Source organism: Orussus abietinus, unplaced genomic scaffold (genome assembly GCF_000612105.2).
Source record: "Orussus abietinus isolate OABI.00-Male unplaced genomic scaffold, Oabi_2.0 scaffold425, whole genome shotgun sequence".
Lineage (NCBI taxonomy): Eukaryota > Metazoa > Arthropoda > Insecta > Hymenoptera > Orussidae > Orussus > Orussus abietinus.
In genome coordinates, this window is record NW_019394599.1 from 1 (window position 1) to 28,000 (window position 28,000).

The 28,000-nt window shown below is 41.0% G+C and overlaps 5 protein-coding genes across 6 annotated transcripts; 3 read left to right on the forward strand and 2 right to left on the reverse strand.

The window, feature by feature from the left end:
* Positions 1 to 38: 38 nt before the first annotated feature.
* LOC105702716 (putative neutral sphingomyelinase) lies at positions 39 to 3,489 on the forward strand. Its single transcript, XM_012430499.1, has 8 exons — positions 39 to 91; positions 158 to 221; positions 322 to 495; positions 586 to 769; positions 855 to 1,181; positions 1,261 to 1,366; positions 1,452 to 1,794; positions 3,058 to 3,489. Exons 2-8 carry the CDS (start codon positions 178 to 180, stop codon positions 3,143 to 3,145), a joined length of 1,266 nt encoding a protein of 421 aa, XP_012285922.1. The 5' UTR covers positions 39 to 91; positions 158 to 177; the 3' UTR covers positions 3,146 to 3,489.
* Positions 3,257 to 7,057, reverse strand: LOC105702717 (dnaJ homolog subfamily B member 12). Its single transcript, XM_012430500.2, has 10 exons — positions 6,926 to 7,057; positions 5,992 to 6,180; positions 5,515 to 5,668; positions 5,290 to 5,435; positions 5,083 to 5,223; positions 4,863 to 4,996; positions 4,677 to 4,792; positions 4,442 to 4,605; positions 4,264 to 4,372; positions 3,257 to 4,183 (listed from the first exon to the last, which is right to left on the reverse strand). The coding sequence occupies exons 1-10, from the start codon at positions 6,939 to 6,941 to the stop codon at positions 4,180 to 4,182; spliced, it is 1,173 nt and encodes a 390-aa protein (XP_012285923.1). The 5' UTR covers positions 6,942 to 7,057; the 3' UTR covers positions 3,257 to 4,179.
* A 768-nt stretch (positions 7,058 to 7,825) lies between these two features.
* Positions 7,826 to 12,285, forward strand: LOC105702718 (structural maintenance of chromosomes protein 2). Its single transcript, XM_012430501.2, has 8 exons — positions 7,826 to 7,999; positions 8,213 to 8,635; positions 8,745 to 9,023; positions 9,108 to 9,881; positions 9,958 to 10,545; positions 10,647 to 11,268; positions 11,358 to 11,611; positions 11,693 to 12,285. The coding sequence occupies exons 1-8, from the start codon at positions 7,832 to 7,834 to the stop codon at positions 12,116 to 12,118; spliced, it is 3,534 nt and encodes a 1,177-aa protein (XP_012285924.1). The 5' UTR covers positions 7,826 to 7,831; the 3' UTR covers positions 12,119 to 12,285.
* A 2,277-nt stretch (positions 12,286 to 14,562) lies between these two features.
* LOC105702714 (WD repeat-containing protein 61) lies at positions 14,563 to 16,522 on the forward strand. The gene is made up of 8 exons (XM_012430493.1): positions 14,563 to 14,695; positions 14,827 to 14,933; positions 14,995 to 15,161; positions 15,248 to 15,486; positions 15,544 to 15,637; positions 15,706 to 15,799; positions 15,870 to 16,041; positions 16,127 to 16,522. The coding sequence occupies exons 1-8, from the start codon at positions 14,693 to 14,695 to the stop codon at positions 16,217 to 16,219; spliced, it is 969 nt and encodes a 322-aa protein (XP_012285916.1). The 5' UTR covers positions 14,563 to 14,692; the 3' UTR covers positions 16,220 to 16,522.
* LOC105702713 lies at positions 16,463 to 27,806 on the reverse strand. Of its 2 annotated transcripts, XM_012430491.2 has the most exons (5): positions 27,471 to 27,806; positions 26,574 to 26,762; positions 22,802 to 25,590; positions 22,463 to 22,727; positions 16,463 to 22,342 (listed from the first exon to the last, which is right to left on the reverse strand). In XM_012430491.2, the coding sequence occupies exons 1-5, from the start codon at positions 27,525 to 27,527 to the stop codon at positions 18,083 to 18,085; spliced, it is 7,560 nt and encodes a 2,519-aa protein (XP_012285914.1). In that variant the 5' UTR covers positions 27,528 to 27,806; the 3' UTR covers positions 16,463 to 18,082. The 2 variants fall into 2 exon arrangements, with proteins under 2 accessions (XP_012285914.1, XP_012285915.1); XM_012430492.2 differs by lacking the exon at positions 26,574 to 26,762.
* Positions 27,807 to 28,000: the final 194 nt, after the last annotated feature.

Below are 28,000 nucleotides of genomic sequence, written 5' to 3' on the forward strand. Positions count from 1 at the left end.
TGCGATCGCGCGACCCTGCCCGTGAGCAATCTCCCAACTCATCTCTGTGAGCCACGAGTCAAGCTGAGTCAAATTTTATGCGTTGGTAAAGGTAACAGGTATTTCTACTCTTTAAAAGTGTTTAATGTTTTCCATGCATCCATTGGTTTCTTCTCAGTTTCTTTTCTTTATCTTGCCATGGCTGATGATATATTACTTCGAGTTTTGACGTTAAACTGTTGGTAAGTTAAATTAACCTCCAATTGGAATTGGACATACTTGAGAAATAATCATTTCTTTTTGTCATGATAACATTCCTTTTACTACTTATTTTCCTCATAGGGGAATTCCATATGTGTCGAAGAACTGGATTGCTCGTTTGCAAGCTATAATAGATAAGCTTACCACGGATGAATATGACATCGTGTGTCTTCAGGAAATCTGGTCCTCTAAGGACTTTGAAATTGTCCAGGCCAAAGTGAAGGATCACCTTCCACATGCACATTACTTTTATAGGTTAGAATGAATTAAGTTATCCATGATTTAGACAAGGACATCGTGGCTGTTCTTCATTGGTAGCAGACTTATAGTTTGTTTTCCTTTTAGTGGGGTTTATGGCTCAGGAATGTGTATTTTGTCACGGTATCCTATTCAGGATGTTATGTTCCATAAATGGGCACTAAATGGATATGTCCATAAAATTCATCACGGGGACTGGTTTGGAGGGAAAGGTGTGGGATTGTGCAAGATTATGATCAGGGACATAGTGGCTAACGTTTATACCGCACACGTGAGTTTGCTTTTTTATTTTACATGTATTATATTCATGGTTAGGAATTTTCTATTGTTCTATGAGGAATAATTATGCCTTTTAGTTGCACGCTGAATATGACAAGGAAAACGATGAGTACACGGCGCACCGAGTTCTCCAAGCATTTGACACGGCGCAGTTCATTAGAATGACCAAAGGAGGTGCTGACGTTATAATATTGGGTGGTGACCTTAATACAGAACCTCAGGATTTGGCATATCGAATAATATGTGGTACTGCCGGCATGGTGGATGCTTGCTCAATTAGCTCTAATATTCAGGGGACCAACATGTGTGCCAACAATAGTTATACGAACTCAAAGTGTGCTCGAAAGGAACCGCAAGGAAAGCGAATTGACTACATATTGTACTTAGGTTCAACGCATTACAACGTATGTCATCGGAGAAGATGTTAAATCCATATATTAAATGAATTAGAATCAATAAGTTTATTGTATCATTCTTTAATAGGTTGAAGTTACTGACTTTAAGCATCCATTTCCTGAGAGAATTCCCTCCAAGCCATTTAGTTACTCAGACCACGAAGCTGTGATGGCCCACTTTAAATTGACAAGAGGTGAGTTACGTTAAGTTCTATTCAGGCCATCACATTATCCATTACGTCAACATGCATTTAACATTCTGCTTTATTAAATTATCAGGAGAGAGAGAAGTTGCCATGTCAGATGTCAAAGATACCTTGAAAGAGGCTCTTGATATCTGTGATTTGGCATTACGAGATGTAAAGCGCCAGCGCTGTTATTATTTACTAATTGGTGGCTTGTTGGCGATACCAGTGATCTGGTCTATGGGAATAGATTGTTTTACCCAGTCTATTGGCCTGTCAATTGGTGCGAATATACTTCGACTTCTTTTAACCGCCACGTTGTGCTACGTATTGTTCATGAGTTCAATATGGAACAGCGTTGAAAGAAACGCTCTCACTGCTGGCAGTTTGGCGATGACGATTCACCTTGAGCAGCTAAAGAATAACTCAAGCAACAAGTAACGAAGACAGAGTTCCTTCTTGCCTTTTGTAAACTTACTCCTGCATAGTGAAAGATAGTTTTCGACTGTACAAAGTGTCACTGGAATCAAGTACCGCGATAATTCAGTCACTAGTATTACTATCCTTTGATAAGCTGTGACAAGTCTAAAGACGCTTTAAGACACGTCTTTACCCTAAAGTTTACCGTTATCTTCTCAAGTATTATCTATTTGTAATCTTCGCAAAGAGTGAACTGTGTCCATTGTGATAGATGCAAATCGCAATGTGTTAGAAGAGCCAATTTTTACTAAACACGAATTCGTCTATCCAGTGAATTCCTATTTTTCCAAAGAACTTGCGATTTGCAGAAAGGAAAGTGAATTGGCTCAAGTCGTTTGACAGTTTGCGGGGACGAGTATTAATAGTGTATACTTTAGGAAATTTATTCACCTAAGAGAGCAGTCTCTAGAGACTGAGTTTCCTGTAATTCCGTTAGGAATTGAGCATTTTTTAGGTCATTAAGGTGATGGAAGAGTTAGCCTATGTATATCTGAGAGGTCACATCGTTGGTGAAAGTATTCTCCGAATTGGGTATACTGATTCGTTTTAAATTTCACCAAGTGAATATGGAGGTCCTAAAGTAGGTCCTGAAACTCATGAAATTTGATTTTTCATCAAAAATTTATTTACTCATCATGGACTACAACCAACATGGCATGGCCCGTGTAAGTTTTTAATGTTTTACACTTCTTGGGGGCTTAGAATCGAAAATGAAGAGTTTCAGGACCTAGCTCGAACAGTTTAAAATATCGTAGAAATGGAATATTATTAACTCGAATGGGAAAATATGGAAAATACTTTCACCAACGATTGCAAGGGAATGCTAGCTTGTCTCGGGGTTAACGCGCGTTTTTAGAGCAACAATTTAGTTACAGATAAACGTCATAGATGGCGACGTTGGTCCTAAAGTCGTTAGAATAATGAATTCACGGGATTTCGACAGTTTTACGTCGATCTCTTCATCATTACTTTACCTAAATGACATATGGAACGTTTCAGTTCGTATAATTCTCTACGTAGACTGTAAAAGACTTCAATATAAATATAAATGTTGGTAACATGACGCGCCAGCTTATGTTACCACTTGAATATTTAAAATAGCGTTAACGCCAAAAAGAGTATAGATGAATTTAATTTTATCAACGTCGATTAAATTTCTCAGTGCCTTTCATATCACGTTAAGCGCTTCTTGTTCATGTGTGATATTGTAAACATTTCAGCATTCCCGAACACCGTGCACTGTCTAAAAGTGATGTCACTCTGCATGGAAGGGAAACGCTTCAAAGAAGAGTAGCTCCTCGTAGCTGAGTCTTGTGGTTAAATTCACAGTGGCATACAAACGTGAATAAATTTGTTTTCTACATCATATAAAGTACTATCGGTGAAGACTCGTAGGACAAGAACCTTTACGCAGGCAGGTTTTAAAGTCATGCGCATTTATTATTTCATTTACTATAATTGTATATGCTTCACGGCTTTGCTGGCAATATCGAATGAAGGATAACTATTCGTATAATTAAAATCTTTCCTCTCTTGATGCAATTCTTAGTGACGGGTTTCCGTTAACTGAATGTCCAGTGAGATCAAAAAATGAGAATTGTACCATGGTAGCCATTAAACAGAACTGAGAATCCAGTTGATTATAACTCAAACAGAGAATATCATTATTACCTAAAAAGCCACATTTATTCATAAGATTACACGACTCTAGGGACCTCAAGGCTGCGTCTCAACTTGACATCCATGGGAGCATAATTGCCCGTTACTTTCATATTTCACGCAAAATTGGACATTGACTCGACACGCAATCGCGCAATAAACTCTAAAAAGAATCGATGCAATCGATTAATTAATAAACACTCTTGCTTAACGCCTTTCATGGCGTCTGAATAAATACTCAAGACTGTTACATATACATAACCTATAAGGTGGGTAATACGTGCAGCTATTCTGATGAACATTCGAGTAGTCAGGCACGACTCAGTAGTTTAACCGTATTAAGATTAATTCCCGCGTCCACGCGGTGAAACAATGCTTGTTACAGGTTCAACGCAGATAGACGTGGGGAAAAATAAAAAAAAATCTGCGAACCTTGTCAATCATCTCATGGAACGCATCACCACTCTATGGGTTGCCTTTTAGAATTATGCTGCGACGTAAATTATCACTATCCGGGCAAGGTTTAGACGATTCGTCTTATTCGATTAGTTCTCTGCTCTTTCCGATAGCTACTGTCAATTACCGGATGGGAAATTTATTTAAATACTTGTTGAGAAACAGCGACATGCTGCAGGTGTGACTCGTTGTCTTACGACACTCCCGTTTGTATCTTCTCTTCTCCATTACCTTCAAAAGTGCGAAGATGATTGTTTGGATTTACACGTATCTACAATTAACTAAGTTTAGAAGGGTAGAGTGAATCCTACGCTGCGTGCAGATCCACAAGTTTTTTGCAAGAAGGTGTCTCCATGCTCTTTCCTTTCTCATAAAGGTCCTGATCTCTGAAGTTCCGCGCTTTCCATAATATTGTATCCTCTGTGGAAGAAGTTGACGTAGAACTTCATCGTTAAGTCAGATTCAAAAGATTATCTCAAATCAACTTACTGTAATTTTTCTCCCGATAACAGTTGTGCCTTAATGTGTTAACATATTCCTCTTCAACAGAAATCTCCAGTCTGCGTAAACTACCTTGGTACTCACTGTGGAAATTCTCTTTCACATAGTAAGGTACTTTCAGTCCTTGGGTCGTTCTGGGTACTGAATACTTCCTACAGATTTTAGAAGGAAAGATGTTAAGTATGTCGACGCAAGGAAGCACGATAGATTTTGCTGCACTTACGCATTAGACTGGAGGCTGTACATAGGATCGGATATAAAGAAGCTGCTCATCATCGTTAAGACTATTAGCAAAAGAACTGGCAACATTTGCAGGCACGCGGTATAGTCATTTGTTTGCTGGAAATGTTTATGTTAAGATGTGCCATTTGAAAAGAGCAAAGGAGAGAATGTTTAAATAATAGAGTACTTGAGAGTGACTGTGTTGCATTTGGGGATCCCGTTGTCTGGTCCATACACCGGCAGCTCGTCTTGAATAAAGTCCTTGCTGTGGAAATCCTCCACTGAAGAACATGTTAAACAATTCTTCCGCTGTCATATCGGCTGAAATATAAGAGTAAGTAGTCAGTCTTCACCAGTGAATCAGAGAACTTCTAGAGGTTTAAAAATAATTGTTGATCGTCAGTTACCTTCAAAACCTCGAGTGTAACTGTAATCAGCATGAGCTTGACGTGCATGAGCTGCTCCAAGTCTCTGTTCCTGGGAACCATACATATCGTATTGTTTTCTCTTCTCTGCATCGGTGAGAACAGCCACCGCATTACCAATAGCTGTCGTAAAAGACAAATGAAATGTAAATATTAAATTTTTACTTAAAAGAACGTCATTGAAAGTACCTTTAAAAGCTTCTGCAGCCCCAGGTGCCTTATTTTTATCTGGATGCAGTTGAAGAGCCAGCTTCTTGTATGCTTTTTTTACTTCACTGTCAGTGGCTTCCTTAGTCACTCCCAAAATCTCGTAATAATCCTTGCACTTTTTAATCCTATAAAGATATACGTTATAAACGGAAGTATAATCAATTTCTTCTACTCCCAAGGTACACACGAGTACGAAGCACCAACCTCTTAACCGATTCAATTTGCTCTTTCGTAATGTCATTGGTCGTCTGCGAGTAGACCTCTTCTTGAACCGTGACATGGCGTTTCCTGACCCCTTCAGACTTCGCATCGGGCACGCGAGTCTCCTTCATATGCAACGTTATTTGCTCCAACAGTTCTGTGGATCGAGACATCGATTAAGCTAACGAAAAAACAAAGTAACACGATGCAAGTGGATAGCAAATCGGAATACAGAAAAATTGATAGAAATTAAGTATAGGTAACGCATCAAAGAGGAAAAAGTATTGTCTCTAACGAACGCTTTAAGGTAAAAAAAATTAGGAAAACGTATTGTTTCGATGACTCAAAGGTAAGGTTAAGCAATACATCTTGAAGTCCATCGAGATGGACAATCGAGAGACTCGCTCGTGTCGCGTGACAAGGATAAGAAACATGCCAAAGGTAACAGAGAAGGATAAAGTACAAAGAGGCGGCTTCTACCTTCGACCTTCTTTGATGGGTACAGCTTTTGAGCCTTCCTGAGGAATTTCTCGGCTTTGACATAGTTCTTCTCAAAAATGAAATGATTCGCGTACTCCAGACATCGTTCTGCCTCGTCCTTGTTACTGTCCATCTCGCTCGCCCGAGGAGAACCGAGGGGGGATTTGGAAAAGTTACTTCCGCGATCCTCTATGACATAGCACAATAAATAAATTAGTTCCGATCACGAATTCCACCGGACAGTAGGGGTGCGAATGTCACGAACAATCACGAGTGACCACGAGCGTGACCACCAGTGTCGCCAACATAACGTAAGAATATATGACGGAGCCCAAAGCTTTGACTACAAAAGTATGGACTGCTAGTTGCCAACTTCACACCGGTTGCCAGGATATCAGCGCCATCGTGGACCAAGAACTAACGATTTTATATACTCCGGAGTTCTCATTTAAGGTGAAGCGAAACCCCCTTCATATCAGTCGATTCGAATACAACAATTTCTTTTAAGGGTATTAGACCAATCTGTCCGAAACTTTGACACATCACTCCTTATCATCTAAGAATTGTCCTGACACATTCAAAATTTTGATTTTTGGAAACAATTTTGTAATTCGACCTAGACCAGAACTAAAATGGTGTCGAGCTCTCATATTTCGATTTCTTTATAATTATTGTACACAAACGACAGGTAGAGTATGCCATTTGGTACGATACCCAATTTAATTCTACACAGCTGACAATATAAAAACGAACGTCGGCAACGTAGGTATTTAGAAAAATCTTTATTAACGTTGATCAAATTCTTCGATGTGTTTCACTTCACCTTAAGGTGAGGTAAGATTCGTAACCAATATTTGTATAAACATGTATAAAGGTGGATGATCAAAAAGTAAATTATGGGATGAAACAAATGGACAAGATGGATGTTTATAACCTTGCGAATACCGCATACCCTACGTCTGTCTTGTCCGCCATATTTGATACGTATTCTCCTGGTTTTCTCCGATAAACTACTTGATTTACGTAATATACATCAAAAACCTCGAAAATCGTGAAATTATCCAACCCTAACACCGGCATTTATCGTTGGTTTCCTCACGGACCTACTGCCCTCTCCATACGCGCAGTGTACTAGCGGCGGAAGCAGCGCGGAATTTAAATCGCCCAAGGGGTAGAATGGATTTCCTAAAGAAGAAAAAAATGTTTATAAACAAAAACAATTAATGATAATTATTTACATACTATTGTGAAGTGTCCCTGACTCACTTAACGTAGTTTTTGTTAAATGATTATTCACAGAATTTCTTAAAGAATGTATTAAAACATGTTTTATTAAAAGTTAACAAGTTTCTTAGCGATTCAATCGTTCCATTCACTGAAACGAAGTTAGAATATTATCTTAGCTTAAAATAAAAAAATAGTTTATTAATACTTATACAGTGAAAGGCCATAGGAAAATTTACAAGGCATCCACTTTCGGACATAGAAGCGGAATCATGATTTTATGTCTCTTATACATTCACGTTCTACACCTTTAGGAAATCCATTCTGCCCCTTGGGCGATTCAAATTCCGCGCTACTCCCGCCGCTAGTACGCCGCGCGGCCGGAGAGGGCAGTACGACTGCTAGGAAACCATCGATGAATGCCAGTATACGCATAAATGCATTGCGTTCTTATGGCAGCTTCCATTCTACCCGATCTTTTTTGGATCTGTTGAGTCTATGGTTTTTCAACAGTTCCCGCGCATTGTAACAAGATCTCTGCCAGTTTATTTAAATTCTTTGTTATTTCAAAAGACCTGATATATTGATCTGAAAGGGACCAAAGAACTATGTAAAGATGTATATAAAGTCCATGGTATTGGAAGGATTCAAATCATACGGGAATAGAATCGAAATTAACGGTTTCGATAAAGAGTTCAATGCAATTACTGGTTTTAACGGTAGCGGGAAATCCAATGTGTTAGATGCGATATGTTTCGTACTAGGCATTACTAATCTCAGCCAGGTATCCTTTCTAAATTTTATTGTAAAGTGAATTAACAATGAAACATTTGTACATTGACTCGTATGAAGTACGGTTTCATGGGTCATCTTGAAATAATCTAGAAGAGAAACGTTCATTTTTCAGCTAGAACAAAGTACCTCGTATTCTTAAGATATTATATCGTATTCTATATTTAATTAGACAACAGTTTGTACGTCATTATTCATTTTTTAGGTACGTGCTAGTTCTTTGCAAGATCTTGTCTATAAATCAGGACAAGCTGGCATAAAGAAAGCAAGCGTTACAATTACGTTTGACAATCGAGATGCAGCTTCTTCTCCAATTGGTTTTGAAGAATACGAAGAAATAACTGTTATGAGACAAATAGTAATAGGTGGTAAAAATAAGTACATGTTAAATGGTTCCAATGTATCTAATAAACGAGTCCAGGATATGTTTTGTTCGGTTCAACTTAACGTGAACAATCCACACTTTTTGATAATGCAAGGTAGAATTACTAAGGTTTTAAATATGAAACCAATGGAAATTTTGTCAATGATCGAAGAAGCTGCAGGAACCAGAATGTATGAATTAAAAAGGCAGGCATCTTTGAAGTTAATAGAAAAGAAAGAAAACAAAGCACAAGAAATTGATCATGTAAGTATCTATTAAGACTGATTTATTTAGTAACCATTAAAAGTAAGAACGATTTCTCACAAAACTTAAATGAAACTATTGACATCCGATAATAAGAATTTTTGTATAGATTTTAAAAGAAGAAATAGGTCCCAGAATAAAGAAATTAAAACTGGAACAATCGCACTTTGAAGAATTTCAACGAATTGAAAGGGAATTAAATCTTTACAGACGAATACATATTGCTTGGAAGTATGTTACGGCATTGGAGAAGAGTAAGAAAGCCGAAGAAGATGTGCAAAAAGTAAAGGATAAAATTAAAGAGAAACAGAAATACATTGATGATAGCAAACAGAATATTATTAATATTGATCAGCAAATAACAGAGATAACAGAAAAAAGAAATCAGGTTTGTACAGTTGTGAAATTTGCTAATGGATGAATTTTTTTTTAGAAATATTAATTTTATGAGTCATTGTATACATATTTTTAGGAAAAAGGTGGCAAATTGGAAGCCATAGAACGTGAGCTGAAGGTTTCTGAAAACAAAGAACATAAATTAGTTGCCGAATTTAATAGTCATAAACAAGATATCAAGGCAAAAGAGAAAACTATTGTTGAACTAAAGTCAAGTATTGCCGATGATGAAAGGTTATTAGCCACAAAAGAGGAGGAACTAAATGCAGTGGGTAATTTGTTTAAAAAATTAAAGGAGGACGAACAACGTGACCATGCAGCTCTTTTAGCTGCACAAGAAAAGTATCAACGCATATCGTCTGGACTCCTGGAAAATGAAAATGGTGAAAATGCTACGTTAGAACAACAATTAATTACTGCCAAACAGAATGCAACACAGGCACAAACAGAAATTAAACAATGCGAAATGGCGTTAACTCATGCAAAAGAACAATTAAGCAAGAAGGAAAAAGAGATGCACAATACAGATAAAGAATATGTAAATGACAGTAAACAGCTGGAAAATAAAGAAAAACAATTAAAGAATACGGAAAACAATTTAAAGAAGTTGGACTACGATGAAGGGGCTTTAGAAGCAAAGCAGGAACAGAAGCGTGTTCTACTGAAAGAAGTAAGGGATTTACAAGAGAAATTGGATATTTTTGAATCAGGACATCCTAGATTAAGATTTCAATACAGAGATCCTGTGCCTAATTTTAATAGAGCCACTGTTTGGGGCTTAGCTTGTAAATTAATCAAGATGAGAGATTCGCGAAATGCGCATGCATTAGAAAACGCAGCTGGAGGGAAGGTATAATTTCTTTAAGCATTAATATTGACATACATATATTTACATGTCCCTCTTTCTGATATATTTAATCTTTCAGTTATATAACGTGATAGTCGATACCGAAAGCACAGGTAAATTATTACTTCAGAAAGGTCAGCTTCAACAACGAATTACAATTATTCCTTTAAATAAAGTAACGGGAAGAACAATGGATCCTCAAACTATTAAATTTGCACAAAATCTTGTCGGTAAGGAAAATGTTCAACCTGCCATATCTCTCATCGATTTCCCTGAAGAAGTTAGGCCAGCAATGAATTGGATATTTGGGCAGGTGTTTATATGCAAAGACATGAATACTGCTAAAAAAGTATCTTTCCATGATATGATCGGCAAAAAATGTGTGACTCTTGAAGGTGACGTTTTTGAGCCTACAGGAATTCTTTCGGGTGGAGCGATGTCAAAAACTGGTTCAGTTTTATTGAAACTGAACGAACTGAAAACAATACCAGAGCAATTAGATGAGAAAAAGCAACTTATCCAAACGCTAGATGCTGAAATTGCAAAGATCACTCGAGTTGCGGAGCAATATAAACTTTTGAAAGAGAAATTTGATCTCGAATGTCATGAGGTGCATTTAATCAAACAAAGGCTGCAACAAACCACTCATCATAAAATTAAAGAAGAGGTAAGTTTATAAACGCAGTGCATTTGCTTCACTTATTTTTATGTAAGTACATTGAACATGCAAAAGGTATTTAAAAAATTCTTCTGTATCTGGAAATATAGGTGGATGCCTTGACAGCAACAATTCATGATATGACACAAAAAATGACAGTTGCAAGAAAACTGAAAGAAGAAAATGCTGCGCGTACCAAAAAATTAGAAAGTCAGTTAACAAATTCTGCGAGTATTCGTGACCAACAATTAGCAGAGGCTGAGAATCAACTTAAAATATTACAGAAAAAATCTGAAGGAAGCCGAAAAGAATGGCAGAATAGGGAGCAAGAGTCGGAAACTCTCAATTTGGAAATAAATGAATTACAACAGACTATTCAACTTAGTAAGGAACAACTAGCTAAGTTGGAAAACGAGCTTGTTATGCTTAACGAAAAAGCAGAACAATTAGAAAATGAATTGACCGAGATAAAAGCTATTGTAAAAGAAGCACAAAATAATTTAAAAACGCATAAGGACAGTATACATCAACAAAGTAAGGAAATTCAACAACTTAATTCCAAGAAAGATGAAATGATTAAAAAATCAGGTGATCTGGAACTGGAAATAAGAGAATTAAATCATGATGTTGATTCTGCAAAGAACAGCAGTAGCGGATACAAAAATACTGTTACTGATTTGAAACGAAAATATGAATGGATTGAACAAGACAAAGCATATTTTGGAGAACCAGGTGTTAATTTGTCTTTCTTAAATTAATATTTCAAGAGCCAATTTTTATTTTTACTTAAAACTAACTTATCTACTTTTATTTTTAAATAGGTGGTATGTATGACTTTGAAAAGAAAAATATAGAAGATATACAACGAAAAATATCCGAATTAGACACTTCACGCGAGAAACTGAGTCATAATGTTAATGCTAGAGCAATGCGCTTATTAGACAAGGAAGAGCAACAGTACAATGAAACTTTAAAGAAGAAAGCCATAATTGAAAACGATAAGCGAAAAATATTAGAAACCATTAAGCACCTCGATGGGAAGAAGAAAGAGAGTTTGTTAAAAGCTTGGCAAGAGGTAATTAAGACAGTGTACAATTTGAATTACAAATATTTTAATCAACGTAATATATATCTTTACCATCATGCACTTTTGTAGGTTAACAAAAATTTCGGATCAATATTCAGTACTTTATTGCCCGGTGCCGAAGCAAAACTACAACCACCAGAAAACCAAACTGTATTAGATGGTTTAGAAGTAAAAGTTGGATTTTCTGGAGTTTGGAAAGATTCATTAGGTGAACTTTCCGGTGGACAGAGATCACTAGTTGCATTATCTTTGATTCTGGCTATGCTGTTATTCAAACCTGCACCTCTGTACATTTTGGATGAAGTCGACGCTGCTTTGGATCTTTCGCATACAGAAAATATTGGAACAATGTTACACCGGCATTTCAAACAATCCCAATTCATCATTGTATCGCTAAAAGATGGTATGTTCAATAACGCGAATGTATTATTTACAACCCGTTTCATTGATGGAATGTCGACGATATCACGAACACATAGATCAAAATCAAAATAACAGTACCGTAATACATTGTATACAACTAATTAATAAATAATACGATTTTGTAATACCATAACAAATATTCTCTTCCCAGGATTCTATAATACTTTGGTACAGGATTCGAATGTTACTTGTCGAATTAATGCTCTCATAGACTGTATTAATTCTAGCAATATACATCTAGGTACAAGATACGAAAGGCTAAGTACAATTAAAAGAACAACCCAGTGAACACTTATATAACTGTTGGGTAAATGTTACGTTTTCGAAACTAACACGTTATGTAGCATAAAAGTAACATGGAATTTAGATGTTTCTTATTATTTCCCCCTCATTAAGGTAACATGTTACATTAACATTATATTAATGTTATAATTTCAGTTACCTTAAAATAATATTCATTTTTCATACATTTAATAAAAAAAATCACACAATTTTATCTAAAATTATATAATTTTTTTATTTTTAATTATTTTTTGGTACTTGACAGTAGTTAGATATTAAATGACAGGTCAGACTCAATGAAATTATGTAATGGTAAACTATCTGATTTTACTAAAACTATTATGATTTCCTTCGACTAGCAAACAATTACTGATAATGTATGTGTGCGTACAAATTAAAATCACATTTTTTCATATGAGTAGTAAACAAAATATGACATATATTAATCTTATGACATTTGACGATGAATTATGACAATGAGGATGACGGTGATATGATAAAATAGATGACAGTTTGCATCAATGTAGTTCTGTTTTGTTACAAATATGTGCTGCATATACACAGTAACATGATGTAAGATAGGAGTAATAAAGTTACGCCACATTTATGCAGATATGATAGTAACAAATGTTATGTAACCTGTTAGCTCCATGTTACATAACTGTTAAATTACTTTATTGTAACAAATGCCATGTAACTAATTAGCTCTATGTTACGTAACTGTTAGATTATAACATTGTAATAAACATTATGTTATTTGTTAGTTTTAAGTTACGTAACTGTTAGGTTTGCTGTTCAGTGGTTAAATATATCTGAATAATACTATAATAAAGGTATTAAGTAACGTGAGCAATTTGAGCAAATGTAGTGTAACTTTGTTACTCTTATCTCACATTATATTACTGTCCTGATATTACTGTGTATATGCAGCACATTTGTAACAAAAGAAAACTACATTGGTGTTAATTGTCATCCATTTTACTGCATCATCGTCATCGTCAAATGTCATATGATTATTATATGTCATATTTCGTTTATTACTCGTATGAAAAAAATGTGATTTTAATTCGTACTCGCATACACATTATCAGTAATTGTTTGCTAGTCGAATGAAATCATAGTCTAAATAAAATCAGATAGTTTATCATTCACATCATTTCATTTAAAGTCTGACTTGTCATTTAATATCTAACTATTGCCAAGTATCCCTAAATAATACAAAATAAAAAATTTCATAATTTTTTATAAAATTGCATTATTTTTTGTTAAATGTTTGAAAAATTAATATTATTTTAAGATAACTGAACTTATAACATTAATATAACATGTTACATAACATGTTACCTTATTGAGTGGGAAATAATAACAAACATGCGGATAAAATAAATAAGGTAAGTGAAGGGTAAAGTCAAAGACGTCACGCGTGTTCTTCCCTTACCATCGAATGCGAGCAGTGTCGGTAAACGTAGGTAAACCATCACCATCAACTGCCGAATGGTATTACCATCACATGTACGTGAGCCGCCAACTGCGACTGGTAGATGGCACCGACATAGTGAGCGCGCAAGCCCCTACCAGAAATTTGTTGCGTCGCCCTTGGGGGCAGAGCGGCGAAAGCTAACGTACGAAACCAGAGGGCAGCACAGGATGCGATCGCGCGACCTTGCCGTGAGCAATCTCCCAACTAATCTCGGGGCGTTTATTACATATTTTTGACGACCGCGCTCACTTCTCGCACTTTCATCTCGCGTGGGTTTATTCGCCGAATTACGTATTCGCTATATGAATGAACAACATCACTAGCACTTCCAGCCTAATAATATTGCAAATCAAGGTATATGTGTACCTTGTAAATCGAAAATTGTTGAGAGGTTTGGGTTATAGGCAGGAAAGGCGGGAAGATGGAAAGCCTTTAAAAGTAAAGAAGAGGACTCGAGTCTATTCATATTTTTTAATATGTATTACATTTATATTTACATTCACTATAATTAGAAGTTCAACAATATATTTTTCTTATCATGTCATGTAAGCATGAATTATTTAACAGTTTTCAATGTTTAATAATGCAATATAACCTCGTAATAACAAAAAAATAGTGCCGAGCCAGTTCACATGAATGGTCTCGCATTTTCACCACCAAAAGCGTTCCGTAATACCGTCAGCTACTCATTTTTCACATTTTCGCTCAATTTGCTTTACGTAATAGACCCCCTGATTCGTATATTCTTACGTCCATGGCCTACCCATGCAAATTTATTGGTTATGTGTCGTTGCGTGTTTGATGATACGCTTGGATACATTACCTATGTATTAATATTGAACACAGCTTCAGTAAATATTTATGAATAACAAATTCACATTACAATGGTAAGAAAACATGCGGTATAATGTGTTCTCTTACGTTGGTGTTATCATTGTCTGATGTAGTTTCATACTGTAAATAAATTGTTATCTATGGATGAATTAGAGTTTATTAATTTCTTTTATAAAACTTATAGTATTCGTTGGTACATAAGATCGAAAATGCTCACGAGGACAGCATCTGGACGTGTGCATGGGGTGTTACGAAGAAGGGAGGCACACAGATGGACACCGAAGATTCAAGGTATGATTTTAAGTTTTAATATAGAAAATTAATTGGTATAGTTATTTAACATCGTCTACAGAGACTCGGTACGTTCCAAAGAAGAAGAAATGGAATACCTGGTTACCGGATCAGTGGATGATACTGTGAAAGTTTGGGAGCAGCAAAAGGGAACCCTTAAATTCAGACATAAATTGACTGGTCATTCCCTTGGTGTCGTTTCTGTAGCTGTCAGCTCTGATGGCACAAGTACGTATATATTACCTATGTTTACAAGGTAGATATTTAATTGTTTATAAGTTTTGAAATTCTGTAAACATAACATGTGTTTTTAGAGTGTGCGTCCAGTTCCCTTGATTCCAGTTTACGACTGTGGAATATAGAATCTGGAGAGAAAATATCTAGTATAGACGTAGGTCCAATAGACATTTGGACGGTAGTTTTTTCTCCCGATGATAAATTCATTGTATCAGGCAGTCACGCAGGAAAGATTCACTTATACGGCACAGAAAGTGGGAAGCAGGAACAAACATTAGATACGAGAGGTGGAAAGTTTACATTGAGCGTAGCATATGTAAGTAATAAACCAATTTCCCAAGAAACGTGGTTTTTTAGGCAATTGATATTTCAGAGTCCCGACGGCAAATACATTGCTAGTGGAGCAATAGATGGAATTATCAATATATTCGATGTGGCTTATGGAAAGGTATTGCGAACTCTAGAAGGTAAAAACTTAAATCTCCTTTACGTACTGTAATGTAAGTCCTTGTACTACAAAAGTTTTCATTTTCAGGTCACGCAATGCCTATCAGATCACTTAGTTTTTCACCTGATTCCCAACTACTCCTTACAGCATCTGACGACGGTCACATGAAATTATATGATGTGTTAGTGTCATTGATCGTTACTGATTAACTAATGATTTTTCCATATCAGTAATATACTATTTGTTTACAGAAAAGATGCCATTGTAGCAGGAACAATGTCAGGGCATGCATCATGGGTACTTGGAGTAGCATTTGCATCAGACAATAAGAGGTTTGCATCGAGCAGCTCCGATCACACAGTCAAAGTTTGGGATTTGGCACAGAGACAATGTTTGCACACGTTTGTTGAACACAAGGATCAGGTATGGGATTAAATCATATAAAAAGATATAATATAATTCTCCACTTACCTCATTTTATGGTACAAAAGTCAACATAATGTTTCAGGTTTGGGCAGTCAAGTACCACCCGGGAAAGAATAACACTCTTGCCTCGGTGTCTGAGGATAAATCAATTAACTTATATGAACATCCGGTATGAGTGGCTGTGTATATAATTGTGATACGATTGAACGCTTTTTTTTTTTACAATAAAACAAACTTCATTACCGAAACCAAAGGGTTTCTTGATGAAGATTTTACATTAGATTTTATGGAGTTATAAAGCTTTTGGATGCTTTCATACGATATCAGTATTCATTGGGAAGGTGTGGGTAATCATGTTAATAGAAACATGAGATCGCTTCTGTTTTTAACACGTTTTCATTCAAGTGGTATCGAAGAGTATAGGTAACGACTGTACTTCCATCCAAGTAATTACAAGGGTTCGAAGATTCACCGTTAATTAATCAAGTTTCCGATTTACCTGAATCCTCGGCTTTATTACTATACGATACACGATCTGCTGGATCCTACGATTACAAAGGCTGAACGAATTGAAAGGGATTGAAGAGCTTCGATGATCATGAGAATTGAGAATGCAAAATCAGTTCCGAGAAGACTAAGAAATAAATAGGCGAGCAGGAAATCCTATGAAACGTAAAGTCTCAAGTAAAAATAAATGCAAATTCAAATGCAAAATTCTTTACCTTCTATAAATAGCACGTTATTCGTCGAACTTTCAGAGATCAATGACTGCCTCACTCCTTTTCAGTGAGAAAAAAAGAAAAGTGAATTCATGTCGGAGACCTTTTCACGTTACAAAATTCTTCATTTGACTATCTTGCTTTTCATATAAAAGTGAGACGCTTGAAGTAAAAAATGGACGTGTTGAAAACTGTTTTTTTTTCCCCTTTTTGATAGCGCGCTCGTAAAAGCATCTTCGAGCGATAAAACATGAAACAGAGAGAAGATAAGAGCGGCAATGCTCCCTGATTCGAGGCTTAAATTTTCGCAGAATACGCGCGCTGTTCAAATGGAACTTGAAGTGATACTTTAGGAACGTCTTAATGAATGTAAAGAAGGAATGGCGTTCTGATTAATTTCAGATAAACGACGGGTCAAAAATTCATGACCGCGAAAGTGAGTACATGGTTAATCTTATGGTCCCTATAATTCTAGGGAGTGGAGATTCCGGTAAAACGGAAACCTGGCCGCCGTAATAAGTAAACCACTACGTGAATCAAGCGCCGACCCTCTGTAAAAATCTCAGTGGTTGGGACTTGACCCGGCGGGCGTAGATAACACATGAGTATAGATTAAACCTAGCGCTGCTCGACACAATAGTAATAATACCAGACGTAAATTTGTACGAAAGACCTACGAATGCTAGCTGTCTTTCCTAATCACATTAGCGAACCGATTATACGAGTCACAACCTTAAGGTACTACGTGCTCAAGTTCGACCTCGAGCCGTCACGGCTCTTCATCGACACCGAACTAAAAATAATTTAACCGACTATACGAACGAAGCACGATCGGGATAGGACGCTCTAAAATCGACGGAAGCTCTTAATCGAACAAAAGACGAGTATTTGTCCGACGGGACCTAATTATTAATACAAGAACGCAAGAGAGAGGGAGAGAAAGATGCCGAGTGACGCGATGACTCCGGTGGTGCCGTGGGTCGCCATCTTGGACCCCCGAGGTGCGCGATTGGTCGGCGAAATGCTACGTCATACCCAAATTAAGAGTTCCATTAACGTATCCCTCTCGTGCAACGAAATTCTAAAGTCGCGTCTTCGGCGTCTCGACATTAAAAACCCCCTGGAGTCTAAGTAAAAGTGAATGCACCGTAGTTCTCGCAGAAAGTCTAGAAAAGGGAAAGCACTTCTATCCAGAGGGGAGCGACCAATCGCGCACATTAGAAGGAGTCCAATAGGGCAAATGGGTGCACCAGCTCGCGAGCCCAATAAATAAACGTTCATTGCCCATTGAAATCAGGATGAAATGCACCCTGCATTAGTTAGACACTCGTCACCCTCCTGGAAGCCGTAGCTTTCTTGGCTTGGAGCTCTCCCAGGTCGGCGTTCTTCATCTGGGTGTCCACCTTGAGCAGAGCGGGCTTAGTAGCGTCCTTGGGGTTATAATTGAAAGGCGAAACGATAGCAGCTGCTGGAGCTCGAATATTGCCGGTAACGATTTGGGTCTGCAGGAAACCATCAGCCCTGAAGGAGTCCGCCCTGAAGAGAGAGCCAGGTTGAGAGGACCTCTTCGCCACCAGGCCAAGACTCTCCTTAGGGATTTTGGCGTTCTGGAGGCCCTTCGTAGGAATCCCAGTCTGGGACAAATCCCGAGGGCCTCTGGAAGCCTCTCCAGCTTGCTTAACTGGAATTTTGCAGGGGGATCCCTGAATCCCCGTGAAATCGCAAGAGTTGCGATAGGACTTAGCTTGCTTGACCTCGACCTCAGTATTATCAGCCGGTCTTTCTGAGTCCAGCTTTGTTTCTTGCTCTGCGCTCTTCAGGAGCATCTCGAAGGTCGAGCTTCGCCTCATTGCCAAGGCCGGTAACTCGTCCATCTCGTTCGCACAAGTACCAGGAGACGATTGATTGTCAGGCCTAACTTGATGTTCCTTACCAGCTTGATGTCCTTTACCAGCTTGATGTTCCTTTGGCTTGTCAATCTTCTTCTGGAATTTCTTCGGAGGATACCGCCCACGTGGACCGGTGGTGCTAATCGCGTTGGGGCTCACCTGTTGCTCGGACTTATGAGGGGACACCTCTTTGGATTGGTCCTTATCAGCACTAGAGCTTCTCTGCAGCTTCAACGGACTGACTGAATGAACCCTGATGGTCGCCGCTTGGTGGATGTCGGAGAGGTCATCCAAAACCTTGGCCTCAGGTTCCAGGGGGAGTATCGCGGGCACGTTCTCGTTCTCTGGCTCGTCTTTGGTGAAGGTACCCTCTCTCTTTAGGGGAGCAACGATTGGGGCGACTGTCGTGGTCTCCTCAGACTGGATGCTTTCTGCAGGGTTCTGACTCGGGTTGGACTTAATGGAAGGTGGAGCGGACCTCTTCCTAGGGATGAAGCTCTTGACGGGTGCGGGAGCACTCACACTCTGTCCACGTTTTTCGTTGACCTTGGTCGCAGATCCAGTTTTCAAGGCTGTCTTGGGTTTTGGGACGATTCTCTGGGTGGATGTAAGGCTGGTACCGTGTTGTTTGGCCGTTGTTAACCTCGACAACTTGACTGCTGGGGCGGCGTTGGCACGACCTACGGGAATTGTGCTGACTGCAGGGCTGACCTGTTTGGAGGAGAACGAAGGTGCCGCCTTCTTCGGCATGTTTGGCTTTGAGTAAAGTGGTTTCCTCCTTCCGCGAACGACCTTGACGGTCTCTGGCTCGATCTTTTCGCTGCTGGAATCATTCGTGACGCCTTTGCTGATGGAGCCTGCCTTTACGATGCGTGGTCCCGTTTTTTTGGGCCAGTCTTGAGTACGCTGTTCTTTTTCAAGTTCAGCCTCGCAGTTCTCTATCTTCTCCTCGGACTTGGAGGAAGTGTACCTTTCTGCCAGGTGCCGGACGTTCGCTGTGCCGGTCATGCTCTTCGACCTCCCGAACGCGCAGTACATCTTCTTCAGTTTCGAGGTCGACTTATCGTTGTACACTTTGGTAACAGTCCCAGAGTCTTGTCGTGTCTCGTCTTCAACAACCTCGGGGTCCTCGTTCATCTTGCTCGGGGTTTCTACCGTGAAAACTTCATCATCCGACATCTTCTTCATCTCCTTGGAGTCGTCTTGCTTTTCATCCAAGCTGGAACTACGGTCGATTGAGCCGTTACTCAAGGAACTCTCCGCCCGGCTCAAGGTCCTCGTCCTGTATCTCTCCTGGTGGTCCTTCCTGCTGTTGTGGCGCTTTCTTATGGGTTTGCCGACAGGAGACTTCTTCGGTATGGGGATGACCGACTTGAAGACGGGAGAGTCTGCAGATTCCTCGTTCCGTTCGTCGCAGGCCGCTTGGTTGTCATCGCTAGACTCGTTCTTGCGAACAACCAGGGCGGGGAAGGTGTTCTTCAACACCTGGGTCTGGAATCTAGCTCTATCCTCCTGCCTACGTTGTTTTGGAGTCAGGCTCTTGAAGGGCGAACTCTTCCTTCGGTACTTGGCCACCTCGTTCTCTTCGTGTTTCTCCTTGTTGTCGGGCATCTCCGTATCTATCGTGTAGGTCTTGTACCGTTCTTTTGACAACAGCCTTTTCTCTTTCGGGGTGAGTTGACTCTTTCCAAGGGACCTTTCTGATGTGTCTTCTGGACTATCTAATCCATTCTCCAGCGAGCTACTTCTGACCGGGTCGACTGCAACTGTTGCTTCCGGCTCGTCTTCAGGGTCGTGAACTAGATCATTCGCGTGTGGTGCCTCCTCGTTTTGGATCTCTGCCTCCGAATCACTGGAGAGGTTGTCGGTAATAACCTCAGTGGTGAAGCCGTCCATCTGGCTGACTTCATTGAACAAAGAGGGCGGCTTGATATTCTCCAGGGTCTCACTCAGATGGTTATTGGCGCTGCTGTGCATAGAATCTATGTAGTGAGACCTAGCGATGGAGAATATACTGTGCACCACGGTCCTGGCCAGGTCGCCGTCGACCAGGCTGTGAGACTCTTTCTCTTTGGCGTCGACTATGTCGGAACTGATGCTGGAGACGCTCATTATGCTGTTGCCCATGTCCGCGTCCAGCATCTCGTCCATCAGGGATGGAGGCTTTATGTTCTCCAGCTGGGAGTGCATGCTAATGTTGTAGTTCCCCAGGAGGTTCTCCAGACTCCTGGAGTGCACCTCGCCCCCTGGATTTAGAACTCCCTCGTTGTAGGTCGGGGTGATGGACGACGCCTCGCTCCTGTCCTGGCTGTTGATCGTCTCCAAGCTGTTCATCCGGTTGTCGGTGATGTCTACACCGTTAACACCCATTATTGAGAACATTGCACTATCTGTCAGCAAACCGCTTGGTCCGCGGTCCAGGAACTTCGTGTGGGTCGGATTCATACCCTCGTGGTACTTCGGCAGAGCTCGTCCGTCTATCACGTCACTTTCGAATGACGCGATTAGAGGAGCACTCACACTGATGCTGGGAAATGATACGTCGTTCTGAGAGTCGTCATTCCAAATGTCGCTGACCGCGCTGCGTTTCGTGGCCGAGGTGGAATCTTGCTCTTTTGTGGAATCTGATGGGATGACTAGCGTAGTGGTCGAGTGGTCCGAACACGAGATCGTCGCGCTGAATTCCCTTTGTCCCGTGCATCCCGTAGTTTCTTCAGGGTGTCCGTTGATTCTTGACTTTCTTAATGCCGTGAACATCGAGTCTGTCGTCGAACTTGGCCCGCAGTCCTCCGAAATCGTCGCCGATGCGCTTCGGTCTACGAGGTCACTCCTACTTGATCGTTCCTTCTCCTTCGAGAAGAGTGTAGGAGTGTTTTCCTGGATTGTACGTTTCACGATGTCATAATTGTTCAGAAATTCGCTTTTCCAAACGTTGGACTCTTCAAACTCATTTGTGGACTCAGTCTCCTTCGTCGTGACCAACGGCATGACTAGCGTAGTAGTCGAATTACTTGGAGACCTGACTTCCAATTTGGGATCTCTTAGCTCGGTGCATTCCTTTGTTTGCTTGATACTTTCATTGAAACCCAGCCCGCTGTCGTCTGAAATAATTCCCTCGATTCTACTCGAGGGCTCCTCCTTGAGCGCAAAGAGAGCTAGAGTATTATCTACGGAGCTTGTATTAAGGAATCCTGCAGGACTTCCAAAAACCCTGGAGGTTTCTAGTGTTTCGCTATCGTACGTTTCAACGCAACCGGACGTCGGTTGAATTGATCTTTCGGTAGAGGTAGGAACTAACGTGGACGTGGTCCGGTCTATTCGACCACTTCCGCTATCGCGACTATCGTTACCTTCATTTTTACCAACTCTTTGAGACTGATTCAGCGGTATCATAGACGTAATTGTTTTAACTAATGTTTTCTCTGACTCGGTAATTACGGGGTGCGGTGAAAGAGGTAATGTGTGGGAGTCGGTAATGGACAAGGTAGCCGATAAGTTTGGTCTATCAAGAGCAAGCGATGGCTCTAGGTTTTCACAAACAGTCGTCTTTAGGGTCGCATCGATGCTGATTTCCGTTTTGTCTGCAGAATGTGTAATCGCATGTTCGCATAATGCCGAAATCCGGATAGCTTGCTCCAAGGCTTCAGCAGAAGATGTAGAAGTCTCACTTATCGACGTATTTGAAGTGCCCTGAAATGCAGTATACCACTTGATTAATTCATTTAAAAGCACAGACATTTCCAGTGGAAAAGAGAAACAATTAAAATCCGACGCAAGTTAAAGAACCAAATATGATTCAGCTTTACGTACCAGAGTGGACCTGCACTCTTGTATCCTCACAAGTGATCGACTACCACCCTCTGCTAAAGGGTCCTTAACCAAATCATCAGCATGCAAAAAAGTAACATCCTCTTCAGCAAAGGACGTCGAGTCGTGAAGCCTAAGAGCCCTCAAATCATTGTCGCTCTTCAAATCCCCTGAACTGTGTTCAGCTTCATTCAAGGGTTCATGACTTATAGGGCTCTTTTCCGCTTTCTGCTTGTCGGGGGTGTTCTTTCCAAACAACTGCTTATTCCTAGAAATAGTAAGTAGCTTAGTTTAAGTGATAAAATTCTAGACCGTTGAAATTGACCGATCATCACACATTACCGGTTATTTTGTATTCCGATGCTGATGCAGTCAGCGAGCAAATTCTCGTTGCCCTCTTCGCCATCGCTGGCTTGTTCAGTTTGTAAGTCATCCAAGGATAGATTTCCAAATGTCTCTCTCTTCTGGATGTTTTCCAAGCTAGCATCCTGACTGACATAAGAGGTAGACCTCTCGTCCACTTCTTTGTCCTCGACGGAATGTGTTTTCCTCTTGTCCTTTTCCGTTTCCCCACCGTACGTGCTCTTCGTCTTCTTCTCCCGCAGGTAGACCCTACTTCTCAAGTTCTGCTCATCATCATCAGAGGTGTCATTGGCGTACCTCAAGCTATACTTTAAGTCATCAGACTTGTCTTCGATGAGGTACGCCGTGTCGAGTTTCTCGTCGTCATCGGAAACGCGCTCCGAATACCTTAAACTATAATTAGCCGGCTCGTCCGATTTGTTTCCCGACTCGTTATCAGCCAAGTATGCGTTATCATGCTTCTCGTCTTCGTCCGAGGCGTGTTCAGCGTATCGCAAACTATAATCCGTAGGCTCATCCAAGTGGGACTCCATTTGATATTGCTCTAGCGGGTCCCTTTGCGGTTTCAGCATTTGACAAGAAGCCAAAGTCTTCTGAACGTCGTTTAAAAGGGTTTCTTGATGTGGTGACTTGTCTCCATACATCTTGCTCTGACTCGTGGCCTCCTTGTACAGAAGTGTACTTTTCCGGCTCGCCAGATTATTTGACTTTCCCTCAAACGCGGACTTCCCAATAAGCTTCTGCATGTCCGACTTCTCACCAGATGAAGCTTTAGGTTGCTTAAAAAAATTAAATCCCATATCCGACTTGGGCGCCACCGCCGTATAATTATCCTCGAACGCGGGTGTCTGTGAGTTGTACTGTATATGAGAAAAAGCGGAGTCCTCCGAGTACCAGGACGAAGAACCTCGACTACCAGGCTCATTAACGCAACTAGTTTCCAGCGATTTTGTATGTAAAGGTGCAGCGTTAGCATTTAAAAATCCATATTTATCCTGCGCATGTGTGTCCTTTGGTCTTCCGAAAGTGCTAGAATTGAACTTCGAAGTGAATGGATCTCTGCTCCTGATGTCAGTCGGTGCGGCTCTGTGTAAGGCATCCAAGTTCATTCTCTTCAGTAGAGCATCTGATTGAGGACTGTGAATCCCTCGCAGCACTTCTTTCTTCTCCGCTTTACAATCCGTCTTGTAACTCCCCACAGGAAAGCCAAACTGATGGCAGAATACGTGCGACGACCTGACGGGTTTCCCGATCTCGCTGAAGTTGGTATCCACATGGAACGAGAACTTCTCATCTTTGTTTGTGGGAGAAATACTGGGCTCTATATTGTCACAGGTCTCTGCCAGATTCTGGTCGATTTCCTGTTCCAACGCCTTCTGCCTCCTGGCGACTAAAACAGGAAGAGTGGGTAAACCGAGCTTCCTGGCGGTGGAGTCGAGGTGTATGAGATTACTGCTGCCAGGTTTGGCACCCAGCAAGTTCTTCAGGGTGGCGCTCGAGCCCATGGAGATCATCTTGTGTTTGGAGTGCACCAGGCTCCGCAGCATAGGAACGGCTCCCAGGTCCCAGAGGAGCCTCTGATCTTGGGGGCAGCGAGCAGAGAGGTTCCAAAGAGTACCACAGGCATTGCTGACCACCGTTAAGCTGGGAGATCTCAACTGTTGAAGAAGAACCTGCAGACAGCCCCGTTCCCTGAGGATGCACCTGTAATCCTCCCTAACCGCAATATGGCTGGACACGTTCCTTAATATACCTCCAGCGTTTTCAACGATGGCCATGGTCTTACTGGGGGCCTTGTAGCTTAACATGTCGACGAGAAAAGCTAGTGCTCCTTCTACCGCGCAGATGTTAACTTTGTTTATGCTGCAGTGCGCCGAGAGGTTCCACAGCGCTGAGAGTATGGACTTCAAGGTTGGCTCCTTTCTGCCTTCCATGGCAGCTTTGGTAAGACCGGTGACTGCTCCAACCTCCCTTAGGGTCTGTTTGCTGTTGGCGTCGGCTCGCCATGAGAGGTTCCTCAGGACACTCGCGGTCACTTGTCGCAGGTCGTCGCTGGGGCTATGCAGCTGGGACACGAGCGCCTTCATGAACTTCCTGAAGGAGCAGAGGAGAGCCTTGTTCTTGCCATCACCAAACGTTAGGTTGGTCAACGCCATCCCGGCATAGCGTCGTACGGTAATGCAATTTTGATCGTCGCACTCGCTGCCATGAGAAGAGTGGTCTGTCTCGATGAGCTCCGCAACTGCGTGTAGACCGCCGAGCTGGCAAATGGCGTGTCGGTGGGCCTCGTCAAAGGAGAGCTTCATCAATGCGGCTATTGCTGGTCCTGGGTGGCGATCGAGATCTTCAGATTGCTGGCCCAGGGCGAGGGAGGTTCTAATCTTCTGACAGTAGGCGCGCAACTGCTCCAGCAACTTCAGCACTCGTACTTCTCGACGTCCAGCCCGTTCGTCGCTGCGCGCGTGGACGATGTTGTGCAGAGCTTGAGAAGCTCGGTCTATGGTGTCCTGGTCTTGGCCCGGGGAGTGTATTAGTTGGATCAGCAATGGCAAACAACCCGACTGCCGCATCGCCAAACAGCTCTCTGTCGAGGAGCTCATCGACAGAAGAGTCGCGCTCATGTCTTCGCGGGTTTCCGTGCATTCCAGCATACCGAGAAGACTGTACACCACGTCTACTTTCGTGCCTAGCCTTCGCTGGTCCTGGGCACCAGGCCAGAACTCCGAGCCCATGCTTAAAGCTGGAGGGATGCTCATCGTTCCCATCTCCTGGTTAAGGGCAGAATCGGGCGCGATTAATGTTGGGTCTTAATTACTTCCCGAGGTAGTTGTTATGTGGGAATGAGAAACTTTGGGCGCGACCCCTTCTTGCAGAAGGCAGTACAATCGGGACGTCAAGATCCAAGCTTCTCATTCTTATCAGGTTTTAACAATAACATCGAAAAGGTAGTATCCATGCTAAGTCTGAATCATCAGAAGTGAATGGTTCAACGAGGGTAATAAATTTGAGTGGAGTCACATTTGAATGCAGGATCTTCTCTTCTCATTGTGTTATAATTACCTCTACGTATGATGCGTTCACTTTTAGTTTGTGGCTGTTTAAATGGCTAAGATTTCACGGTACGATTATGATCTTATCGCCCAGACACCATCTCTACAAGTGTGCAGTCAGCGTGGTACCTTTCTAGTTCAAGACTGCGCATACATTTCGCAAACAATACAATATTTATATTGTATCCCAATGTAGGTACGGATGCTAGGAATACTGTTACTCGCGAATTCCCTCTATTACTAATAATAAATCGTCACTCTAGGACGTTGCTTCCAACCTACAGCTCGTAACACCCATTTCCAAACAATCAACGATTCCTTTTTGATGCGGATATCCCATCGGAATTAAGAAATGGCCCCGATGGTAAAAACTTTCTCTGAATTTCTCTGCAGAATTCGTTCTACTTTTGTCAATCACGGTCGGCGGTTTTCCAGAGAAATGAAAAAAAAAAAAGGCACTGCTGGAACATTGCTTAAGCTTGCGGAATCTCTTCAACGGTTTCTGCCAAATCCTGTTCGTGTATATAACGTTAAAGAAATTTCGCATTCGGTAAGAAAGCCATGAAAGCCTAAGAAAAACTTGATATGTATGATCCGATACGTGCTGGACATTATTTCAGCGAATTCTGAGTATAGAATATCAAGGCCAAAAGTCCAACTTTGCGTATACAGTAAGATCTATTTCTCAGCAGGATAATTACATTAGGCATGTTGATGGATGTGCTGTTTTGGCCAGAGAGAGATGTAAGTTGACCAGACCAGGGACAATGCTCTGTAGGCCAGGTCCTTGTGTATAACAAAGGCCGTTGAGTTTGCGAGCAAGTACCTGGTTTGGCTTTTTCCTCGTAATTGCCAAACTCATTTGAGCACTCGATGACACGCTCGGACGGCTAAAATCATACCGAAGGCATGAAGCCTATGAATTTGAGGGTTTGACAATGCATAAAAACTGGAAGAAATCGTACTTGTATTGAATTATTTAGACAAATTGTAACATCGTTATAAAATCCTTTAAAGACATTCTTAGGTTACAATGATTGCTTTAACGCGTTCATGCACACGAAAAAGCACACTATTGATAAAGATTATTTCCCCGATTGATCCTGCCAGTAATATTTGATTTTGGATCCTTTACACATGCAAATCTCAGCACGTACGCATAAACTATACATATATCTACATAACGCTACGACAATGCAGTACTTATTACGCAAAATTCTACCTGAATTTCTTTATGCTTAAGCTTAAAAAGAAAATTACACGTCAGTACTTTCTGGTCGTTAACAGTACTTTTGAACGCATAAAATTCCTACCAATACTTATACCTGTAATTAATCATGCCAGACACCATCTGTTCCTATATAATTAACGTGCAGAAGAAACGGATAGAAAAATAATCCGCGACATATTAAATCCCTGGTTGATTCTGCCAATAGCATTGCCCGAATTGAGAGGCGCGTCTAAATGCGTCACGCGAACTTGTGTAAAGTGCACTGTTCCACATTATGGAAATAAATACGATAGAGAGTTGCATCCCCAACGTAGAATCTCGCGTAGGAGTAAACAAGATGGCAGACGCGACACCCAAAAAGGCTGACCTTGTAACATGGCCTACAGGACACGTGCTCGTCCTCTTCGGGGAATTTCAGTTCCATGGCATCTTAATTATTTCCTTTCGGGGCTGTTGTTTCCGCGGGACGAAGCTGCGAGTAGACCCGACGTTTGTCCTACCGATGTCGGCATCTTGCGCTCCTCCTCGCGGCCGCGTATCGACTGACAGCAACACTCGCCGAGGCAGTCCTTCTGCTCTACGAACTTCTAATCGAGACGAGTCACTTAAGCCTCGCGGTAACTATTTCTTTGGCCTGGAACGCGCAGTAACTTGAAGCGAAAGGGGTGGAAATGTTTTGCACAGTGTTACTGAAGCCGCCATCTTGAAACGGCTAACTCGACATTTCCTTTGCATCGACCCGACGAGCCTGTCAGGGGGAATGCGCCAAGGTAGGCGCAGGTTAGCTGTCTCATGTATCTCCCCCACCCAGGTTGCAGGGAGACCGCTCGGTCTCTGTCGCTCTCACGTCGGCTATGAGTGTGACAAGGACACTCTTATGCGAGAGAGGTATAAGGG